The following is a 10823-nucleotide window of genomic DNA, read 5'->3' as shown; positions in this document are numbered from 1 at the left end:
TACTTGAAAGGCTGAGGCAAAAGGATCGCCAGAGCCCAGCAGGTCGAGGCCGCGGTGGCCGTGAGTGTGCCACTACCCTCCAGCCTGGGCGACAGAGTGAGACTCCAACTCAAAAAAAAGACACTTAAAACGCTAAGACTAAGAGCTTAGAAGCAGAGTTGCTGACGGGGAGGCTGAACCTTACTGGGTGAGGCCCTGGACACCCATGAAGTTGGAACCCTTGCGCCCATTTGCCAAGGAGACACTGAGGTGCAGGGAGGTGAATTCCCTCCACCAGGGGACTCACCGTCTGGGAGAGGCCATGGGGCTTCGAACCCAGGACTTGGGGAGCACCAAAAGCCGAGGGGCGGAGGGCTGGGCACGCAGGGGGCAAGGCCTGGCTCACGCGTGTTCCTGCCTGCAGCCCCCAGCCATGCCCCCGCCCCTGCAGCTGGAGCCAGAGAGCCAGCAGTACCAGGTATGGAGTGGGCCGTGGGGAGGGGGGAGGGGAGCCCCTGGAGCCAGGAGCCTCAGCCTGGGTGGGGAGGGGTCAAGGCGACAGGCTTGGGGGGCATCTCTCCTAGCCGCAAGTCTCGAGATTGCCAGTCCCCTGGGGAAGCCCCTTCCAGCCTCACAGAGATCCTGGCATGTCCCTGCCCCTCCCAGGGCTGCAGTTTCCTTCTTTGGAAAAGATTCAAGGCCTTGCGTGCACAAGAGGAACAGAGAGGGAAAGGGGGTTGCCCAGGGCCACACAGCCAGTTGGGGCCCAGACCTGGGACCTGGGCCTGGGCCCAGTCCCTCTCGGCCCCTCCTGTCTGCCCTTGTGTCTCTGTCTCCCTCTCGGTGTCTCTGCCTACATGTCTCTGTGTGTATCTCTGCCCCTCCCCTGCAGTTTATCCATGTACCTCTCTCTCTCTGGCTCTCTGTGTCTTTTTTCTGTGTCTCTTTCTCTGTATCTCTCTCTCTCTCTCTCCTCTCACTCTGTCCCCCAGGCTGGAGTGCAGTGGCACGATCACAGCTCACCACAGCTTCAACCTGCTGGGTTCAGGCGATCCTCCCACTTCAGCCTCCCAAATAGCTGGGACGAGGGGCACCTGCCAGCTGATTATTATTTGTGTGTTTTGTGTTTTTTTTTTTTTAGACACGAGGTCTCGCTATGTTGCCCGGCTGGTCTTGAACTCCTGGGTTCAAGCGGTCTTCCCACCTTGGCCTCCCAATGTGCTGGGATGACGGGAGTGAGCCACCATGCCAGGCCATTCTCTGTATCTTCTTTGCATATCTTTGTTTCTCTCTGTCTCTTTCACTCCCTCTCTCTCTCCGTGTCTGTGTCTCTGTCTTCCCCTGCTTCTTTGTCTCTGTGGGCCTAGGTCCACCATGGTTTTCTGCCTCTTCCACGACCTCTCGTCTCAGTCTTCCCTTCTCTCTCTGTGGGCTTCTCTTCGTCCCTCTGTCTCTCACCCTGTGTCCCCTGCTATCTCCCCCGGCTCCCCCATCCTAATTCCTCTCCTTCTCCACCCCCAGGACCTGCTAAACCCCGACCCGGCCCCTTACTGCCAGCTGGTGCCAACGTCCTGAAGGGCCCGGGCCAGGCCAGCCCAGCCAGGAGAAGACAGGGCCTCAGGCCTCCTCTGGGGCCTCCCTCCTGAGACCAGCAGGACAAGGCCTCAGGGCCTGGGTCTGAGGACACAGACTCGGCGGAAGGCCCAGCAGCACATGGGCGGGTGTCCCGGGAGGCAGACAGCCCAGGACAAAGGGGCCCAGCGCCTGGCTCACCCCAAGCACAGAGCCCCTTCTGTCTGTCCCTTCAAGAAACCCGGCCTAGGCTGCGTGCCTGGCAGAGACAGGCTCCTGCCCCCTCCCGTGCCTCGGCAGCCCTGCCTGGATATTTGGGGTGAGGAACCTGGGTGGGTTCCTGAGGGTCTGGCCTCAATGCCCCACCCCACTCCACCAGTGCCCTCCCCTGGGGATGAGGCTACCGCCCCACCACACAGGCCCGAGGGGCAAGACAGGTGGCAGGGAGGCCCGTGGCCCCACACGACGGTCCCGGCAAGTTACCTCGGCCGCCAGGCCCACTCCGGCAGCCCCAGTCGCTCTCCGAACCTGCCGCCAGCCTCTGGCCTTTGCCCTACCCTGAGTCTCACAAGCCCCTCAGGGCAGTGGCTCCCTTCTCCCCACCCCCCACCCAGCCCCGGGCCCCAAGCATGGACTCAGCCTGTCGCCCCTTGACCTAGCATTCATCCGGCAATAAACGAGCCCTGGCTGTATGCCAGGCACAGTTCTAGACTCTTGCAGCTTTGGGCAGGGGACAAAACAGACGAACACGCTTGCCCTCCTGGAGGGTCACTCTGACATGGGAGAGAATCGGGGAACAAGACAAATAACTAACATACGTGGTGTGTGAGAGGGTGACGAGGACACCAGGGAATTCAAGAGGGGAGGAGGATCGGGAGTATCGTCTTTGAGATGTAGGGAGGGCAGTGGAGGCCTCGCCGAGAAGAGGACACATGAGCGAAGACCTGAGGGAGGGGAAGGAGGGAGCTCTGTGGGGCTCTGGGAGAAGAGCATTCCAGGCAGAGGGAACGGCAAGTGCAAAGGCCCTGCGGTAGTAGCATGGCTGGCATGTTCAAGGAGCAGCAGGAGGCTGTAGGGTGGAGGCAGTGAGGGAAGGGTGGGAGGGGAGGTCAGGACGTGGAGGGGCAGGTGGTGCAGAGGGGGGCTGTGGCTTTTGCTGGGGGCGGGTGGGATGGCAAGCTAAATAATGGCCCCCCGACGATGTCCACATCCTGATCCCCTGTGAGTGCTATCATACCTGGCAAAAGACTTGCAGGTGTGATTAAGACGGAGACCCTGCGATGGAGAGACGACCCGGCATCACCCTGTGGGCCCTGAACGTACCCACGAGGGTCTTTATCGGAAACACAGGAGGAGGCCTCAGAGAAGCAGTCGCTTGATGAAGCCGCAGGGGTCAGGGTGATGCACCTGGAGATGGGGAAGGGGCCAAAGGCCAAGGCGGCGCCTCGGATCAGTCCTCCCAGCGCTTCGGGAGGCCGAGGTGAGGGGATGCCCGAGCCCACGGGTTCAAGGCCCGCCTGGACAACTTGGCGAGACCTCGTCTCTACTACAAATCAAAAAATGAGCCGGGCGTGGTAGCGGGCGCCTGTTGTTCCGGCTATTTGGAAGGCTGAGGTGAAGGATCGCCTGAACCCGGCAGGTCGAGGCTGCGGAGGCCGGGAGCGGCCACTGCACGCCAGCCTGGGCGACAGAGTGAGACTGCGACTCAAAAAAAAAAAAAGATTCCATGGACCATTGCCAGTTTTGGGCAGGGAGAAGGGCACGCATCAAGGAATGCAAGAAGCTTCCAGAAGCCGGAAAAGGCAAGAACATGGATTCTCCCCCGAGAACCTCCAGAGGCAACACAGCCTGGACAAAACATTGAGGTTAGCCCCGTGACACCCCGCTGGGATGCCTGAGCTCCAGAACTGTTTTTTATTTGTTTGTTTGTTTGTTTGTTCATTCGTTTTGCTTCAGTTTTTTTTTTTTTAGTTGGAGTCTCAGTCTGTCGCCCAGGCTGGGGTGCAGTGGCACACTCACGGCCACCGCAGCCTCGACCTGCTGGGCTCAGGGGATCCTTCCACCTCAGCCTTCCAAGTCCTGGAACTACAGGGGCACACTACCATGCCAAGCTAATTTTTTGATTTATTGTAGAGACAAGGTCTTGCCTACTTGTCTAGGCTGGTCTCGAACTCCTGGCCCCAAGCAATGCTTCCACCTTGGCCTCCCAAAGTGCTGGGATTACAGACATGAGTCATCATCACACCCAGCTGTTTTGTTTTGTTTTGCTTTGTTTTTGAGTAGGAGTCTCACTCTGTTGCCCAGGCTGGAGTGCAGTGGCACACTCATGGCCACCACAACCTCCACCTGCTGGGCTCCGGCAATCCTTCTGCCTCAGCCTTCCAAGTAGCAGGAACTACAGACATGCACCACCACGCCCCACTAATTTTTTTGATTTATTGTAGAGATGAGGTCTCGCCAATTTGCCCAGGCTGATCTTGAACCCGTGGGCTCAGGCAATCCTCTCACCTTGGTTTCCCAAAGTGCTAGGATTATAGGCATGAGCCACCATGCCCAGCCTAGAACTGCGTAGTTGTAAGCCATTGGGTTCGTGGCAACTTGGTGCAGCAGCAACAGGAAACCAGTAAGAGGATGAGGAAGAACTTGGAGGAGGAGAAGTCACCCTCCTGCTGACTCAGAACACAAACTCTCACGGTGAAAGGCTTCTCTGTCCAGAGACCTCCCAAATGCCCAGGGCCTGCGCCTTTGGCCTTCTCCTAGCTAAGAGGGTCAGCCAGGTGACCAGGACTCAGGGCCAGGAGTGAGGGTCTCCTGACCGCAGAGAGAACCCACGGCCTCTCCTCTCTATGAGCAGTAGCTTGTCAAACCCCGATATCCCTTCTCCCCTTTTCCGAATCAGAGGACTTTTATTCAAGCCCAAGGCTGCTGGCATAAAACCTCCATTGCATGGCCAGATGCAGTGCTCACACCTGTAATCCCAGCACTTTGGGAGGGCAAGGCAAGAGGATTGCCAGAGCCTGCGGGTTCGAGACCAGCCTGGGCAACATGGTGAGACCTCATCTCTACAATAAATCAAAAAATTAACCAGGCAGGGTGGCGCATGCCTGTAATTCCGGCTACTTGGAAGGCTGAGGCGGAAGGTTCGCTTGAGCCCAGCAGGTTGAGGCTGCGGTGGCCGGGAGCGGCCACTGCACTCCAGCCTGGGCGACAGCATGAGACTCCAACTCAAAAATAAAATAAAATAAAGAGTAAGTTCTCTGAGTCTGACCACACTCCTTGCAGCTCATGCAGTTCTGACTCCACTGTGGGCTGAATGGTGTTCCGTAATCCGTACATCAAAGCCTAAGTCCCAGTGGGATTTCGCTTGGAGACTGGCCTTCACAGAGAGAATTAAGGTTAAGTGAGGTCATCTCAGTGGGCCTCAACTCAGCAGGACGGATGTCCTTACAAGAAGAGGAAGAGACACCAGGGCTGCAGGTGCACAGAAGTAAGGCCAAGTGAGGACACAGTCAGGAGGTGGCCATCTGCATGCTGAGGACAGAGGCCTCGGACGAGGTCAGCCCTGCTGGCACTTGATCTTAGACGACCAGTCCCCAGAACTGTGAAAAAGGACATTTCTGTTTAAGCCACCCACACGGGGGTATTTTGGTATGGCGGCCTGTCTTGCTGCATTTTCGGCTACAATAACAAGCACTGCAGACTGAGGAGTTTGTTTTGAGAAGCGTGTTTGGCTCAGGGCTCTGGATGCTGGGAAGTCCAAGAGTATGTCTGGTACCTGCATCTGGTAAGGGTCTTCCTACTGCTTTGTCTCATGATGGGAGGCCAAGGGGCTGCCAAACCCGCTTTCATTTTATTTTTTTGAGTCAGTGTCTTACTCTGTCGCCCAGGCTGGAGTGCAGTGGCACGCTCACAACCACCGCAACCTTGACAATCCTCTTGCCTCGGCCTCCCAAAGGGCTGGGATAACAGGCTTGAGCCACCATGCCCAGCCTTTTGCTTTGTTTTGTTTTTTTGAGTCAGGTTCACACTCTGTAACCCAGTCTGGAGTACAGTGGCACAATCACAGCTCACCGCAGCTTTGACCTCCTGGGCTCAAGCTATCCTACTGCTTCAGCCTCCTGAGTAGCTGGGAGTACGGATGCATGCTACCACACCATTCAGTTTGCTTATCTATCTATCTATCCGTTTTGTACTCAGCTTGCTTATTTATTTATTTATTTTGAGTTGGAGTTTCACTCCGTCGCCCAGACCGTAGTGCGGTGGCCGGTGCAGTAGCCGCACCCGGCCACCACAGCCTCAACCTGCTGGGCTCCGGCGATCCTTCCGCCTCAGCCTTCCAAGTAGCCGGAACCACAGGTGTGCGCTACCACGCCTGGCTCATTTTTGATTTATTGTAGAGATGAGGTCTCGCCAAGTTGCCCAGGTGGGTCTCGAACCCGCGGGCTCAGGCGATCCACTCACCTCGGCCTCCCAAAGGCGCGGGATTACAGGCTGAGCCACCGAGCCCGGCATCAGCTTGCTCACTGATCTCTTTATTTATTTTGTGGAAACAGAGCCTTGCTGTTTGGCCTCAAGCAATCCTTCAGCCTCAGCCTCCCAAGGTGCTGGGACTACAGGAGTGAGACACCACGCCCAGCCAAAACCAGATTGAAACATAATAACAGCAACTGTGCCAGTGAATAGAGATCAGACTTTAACCTGGACTTTAAGACATCCGAGCTTCTCTAATTTTTAGAGTAGCCTTGGGAGGCCGAGCCTGTTATATTCTCTCTGTACAGGTGGGGAAACTGGACTCAGAGAAGTGACTGTCCCAAGTTCACACCCTGAGTGAACGGAAAGGCCAATGTTGCGGTCAGGATGAGCTGGGTTCCCTGCAGTAACAAGCAACCCCATCGTTCCCAGGGTGTAAAACATCAAAGGTGTGGCTGCGCGTGACCGCACACACCTGTAATCCCAGCACTCTGGGAGGCCAAGGCGGGGGAATCGCTTAAACCCAGGAGTTCCAGACCAGCCTAGGCAGCACGGCGAGACCTCGGCTCTACCAAAAAACCCAACTCGGCCGGGCGTGGTGGCGCGCTCCCGCAGTCCCAGCTCCCGAGAGGCTGGGGCAGGAGGACCGCCTGAGCCCAGGAGGCCCAGGCTGCCGAGAGCCACCATCATCACGCCCCGGCACTCCAGCCTGGGCGACCGAGTGAGACCCCGACTCAGAAAATAAAATGAAAAACCAGCAAAGGTCCCTTGCTTGCTCGTGGCACACGTTCATCTCAGGCCGCCAGGCACCACAAGGATGCAGGGAGTTCGGCTTCCTGAGTCGGCATCCAGGAGCCGCACTTCCGCCAGGAAGCATCTCTGCCCGGAGAGGAAGAGAACGTGGCCGGGCCTGCGCTTTTGAAGAAGTGCCCGGAAGTGCCGCCTCCACTCACACCTCATTGGCCAAAGCAAGCACGTGACACGGATCTAATACCCGGGGGCGGGGCGAGTGCAGTCCCGCCACGTGCGCAGAAGAGGGAGAGGCGGAATGGTACCCACAGCCCGGCGGCGACACCCCCAGGGTTCAAACCAGAACCACCCGGCTCCTCTGAGGGAAACGTCCGGGCAGGACTGTTGTACTTCGCCTGGTCCTCCGCCGACTCATTCATTCATTCATTCATTCATTCGTTCAGCAAACCCGGTGCACAGCAAATATTGTGGCCAGGAGAAGAAGCGCACAAGAGTCAAAAGTTTTTTTTTTTTAATTTATTTATTTAGGCTGCGGTGAGTGGATTGCCCGAGCCCGTGGGTTCGAGACCCCACCAGGGCAACTTGGCAAGACGCATCTCTACAAGAAATCAAAAACGAGCCGGGCGTGGTGGCGCGCGCCTGTCGTTCCAGCTACTCGGAAGGCGGAGGCGAAAGGATTGCCGGAGCCCAGCGGGTCGAGGCGGCGGTGACCGGGGGCGGCCACTGCGCTCCAGTCTGGGCGACCGAGTGAGACTCCAACTCAAAAAAAAAAAAAAATTATTTCTTTACTTATTTCTTTATTTTTGAGTCGGGGGAGGGTGGTGATCTCACTCTGTCACCCAGGCTGGAATGCAGTGGCACGATCACTGTTCACCTCAGCCTTGACCTCCTGGGCTCAGGCGATCCTCTGGCCTCAGCCCCCCAAGTAGCTGGAACTGGAGGTGTGTGCCACCACACCTGGCTAGGTGTTTTATTTTTGGTAGAGACGAGGGCTTGCTGTGTTGCCCAGGCTGGTCATATTCTCCTGGACTCAAGCAGTCATCCTGCTTCGGCCTCCATAAGTGCTGGGATTCCAGGCATGGAGCCACCACACCTGGCCTCAAAGGACGCTTAGAACAAAACATTGACAGAACTGGGTCCTGGCTTGGATACAGGGGGTTAGAGGGAAGGATGTGCCCAACGTATGTTTCATCAATGCAACAAATATGTATTGAGCATCTGTGTACAGCTCTGAGGAGACAGCCACAAACAAGACAGTGGTTGCTGAGCTCTTGGTGGGGGAAAGGGACCACAAACAGGCAAGCGGCATGGAATGGAATGGAATGTCGGGGTGACCCTGTTGAGAAGGGAAGGAGGGGTGCTGAGAACACGGGATGCTGAGAGAGTGGTCTCTCAAGGGACTGGGGAGGCAGGGAGCAGGGGGTTGGTTCATACTGCGAGATGGAAAGTTTGCAAGAGAAGTAAGATACAGGTCCGCGCAAAAACCTCTCCAGGTCTGTTCACAGCCGCACTATTCACGGAAGTCAAAACGTAGAAACGTGTCCGGTGCCCATCTGCAGATGAGAGAGTGAGTGAACGTGGGACAGTCACGTGCCACACAGCGATGCTTCAGTCAGCAACACGGAGGACAGCGGCCCCACAAGATTATAAAGGAGTTTTCACTGTGCCTTTTCTGTTTAGATATGCAAATATTTACAACCGTGCCGCAATTGCCTGTGGACTCAGTAAAGTCACATGCTGTACAGGAGTGCATCCTAGGGGCAACAGGCTCTACTCAAAAGCCATGTGTAGGAGGCTCTGCCATCAAGGTTTGTGTAGGTAACTCTAGGATGTCTGCACAGTGATGAAATTGCCGTGGGATGCGTTTCTCAGAATGCATTCTCATCCTGAAGCGGTGCCTGCATGGCTGTGTGGTCTGGTGGACTCTGATTCAACCGTGAAGTACTGGCCAGGTGTGAGGGCTCTTGCCTGTAATCCCAGCACTTTGGAAGGCTGAGTTGGGAGGATCGCTTGAGGCCAGGAGTTCGAGACCAGCCTGGGCAACATAGCAAGACCCTGTCTCTAGAATGAATGAATGAAGACTAGAAATGCAGCACTGACACATGCTACAGCACAGATGAACCTCAAAAACATTGTGCTAAGTGTAAGAAGCCAGAAATAAAGGATCTCGTGTTGTATGGTTCCATTTATACAAAATGTTCAGAATAGGCAAATCCATAGAGACAGAAAGTGGATTGGTGGTGCCAGGGATCTGGGGGACGGAGGAATGGGAGTGACTGCTCATGGGTACGGTGTTTCTTTTTGGGGAGGTGGCAGTAGACTCTAATTGACTGCTACACAACTCTGTGAATTACTAAAAACCATGGAACTGTACACTTGAAGTGGGTGAATTGTAGAGTATAGGAATGATACCTCAAAACTGTTTTAAAAAGAACAAAAAAAGCCGGGCTCAGTGGCTCAGCCTGTAATCCCGCGCCTTTGGGAGGCTGAGGTGAGTGGATTGCCTGAGCCCACGGGTTCGAGACCTGCCTGGGCAACTTGGCGAGACCTCATTTTTACAATAAATCAAAATGAGCCGGGCGTGGTAATGCACGCCTGTAGTTCCGGCTACTTGGAAGGCTGAGGCAGAAGGATCGCCGGAGCCCAGCAGGTCGAGGCTGCGGTGGCCGGGAGCGGCCCCTGCACTCCAATCTGGGCGACAGAGTGAGACTCCAACTCAAAAAAAAAAAAAAGAGAGAAACGGGGAGGGAGGGAAGGAGAGAGGCTTGAGAAGCCAGTCCTGAGTTCAGTCCAGCCCGTTGGTGGGGGGGCCAGCTGGAGACCAGGGCCGGGGTGTGGGAGCGGAGACGGTGAGCATGAGTGCACCTTGGAGCACTGGACTCCCTGTCACCCCAGAAACGCCCTGCGTGTTTGTGCCGACCGGGCCAGTCCTCATGGCCAGACTCGCCGGCAGGACGGGAGTCCGCGCTGGGTCAGCAGGGGGCAGCAGAGGCCCGCAAAGCCCTGCCCACCCGGTGCCTCCGCCCCCCACCCCGGCCTCTGCCCCCTTCTTGACCCCTCTGGGCACCCAGAGAGTCCACCCAACTGCCCAGGCCCAAGTCTAGACGTCTCCCTCCCTCACTCTCGCTGCAGCGGGCACCAGGGCCTGTCCCGAGGCCTCTTGAGCTTGGCCTGCCCTGTCCCTGCAGCCCGGCCTTGGGCCAGGTAGACTTTCTCCCCTCCCTGCCCCCGGTCCCCTGGCTGGACTCTTGCCCCCTCCCAGGCGCCCACTGCAAGGCAGCCCAAGGAATCGTTTTTCTTTTTTCTTCTTTTGGAGTCGGAGTCTCACTCCACTGCCCAGGCTGGAGCGCAGTGGCACATTCCCGGCCACCGCAGCCTCGACCGGCTGGGCACAGGCGATCCTTCCGCCTCAGCCTTCCGAGTAGCTGCAACTACGGACACGTGCCCCTGTGCCACCACACCCGGCTAATTTTTTGATCTGTTGTAAAGATGAGGTTGCACCAAGTTGCCCAGGCTGGTCTGGAACCCGTGAGCTCCAGCACTCCTCTCACCTCAGCCTCCCAAAGAGCTGGGATTATAGGCGTGAACCACCGCGCCCGGCCTCAAGAGATTAATTAATGAAAAGAAAGGCGAGATCACTCAGGGTATACATGGACACGCTGGGAACAGAACCGACGTCTTTCAAACGCCAACACTCTATCCTCGGGGCACTCCAGGCTGCAAGGAAGGACCAAGAGGCGACCCATCCCTCCAAGGCCGGGGTCTGTGTGTCCTAGCAGGGGCGTCTCCCTCGTCCAAAGACTCCCAGTGAGAGATGAGGGCTCACTCTGTTGCCCAGGCTGGAGTGCCGTGGCACCGTCCCAGCTCGCCGCAGCCTCGGCCTCCTGGGCTCCAGCGAGCCTCCCGCCTCAGCCTCCCGAGCAGCTGGGATTACAGGCACGCGCCAGTGTTTGCATTTTTTTTGCAGAGGCGGGATCTTGCTATGTTGCCCATGCCGGTCTGGAGAGGGACGCGGACCCCGAGGGGCGGGGGGTGGGATCACCGATGGCGGG

General features: G+C 57.0%; 1 protein-coding gene across 1 annotated transcript in view; it reads left to right on the top strand.

Annotated features, from left to right (window-relative positions):
- Positions 1-1554, top strand: part of CEACAM19 (carcinoembryonic antigen related cell adhesion molecule 19) — a 21759-nt gene extending 20205 nt beyond the window's left edge. Inside the window, exons 7-8 of the mRNA XM_008056021.1 lie at positions 404-457; positions 1501-1554. Of these exons, the coding sequence (XP_008054212.1) occupies positions 404-457; positions 1501-1554 (108 nt within the window). The remainder of the gene's footprint in view (positions 1-403; positions 458-1500) is intronic.
- Positions 1555-10823: the final 9269 nt, after the last annotated feature.

This window comes from Carlito syrichta, unplaced genomic scaffold (assembly GCF_000164805.1).
Source record: "Carlito syrichta isolate Samal-C Ts95f unplaced genomic scaffold, Tarsius_syrichta-2.0.1 Scaffold302083, whole genome shotgun sequence".
Taxonomy (NCBI): domain Eukaryota; kingdom Metazoa; phylum Chordata; class Mammalia; order Primates; family Tarsiidae; genus Carlito; species Carlito syrichta.
Note: the sequence above shows the minus strand (reverse complement) of the source record. Positions and strands in the feature narration are given on the sequence as shown.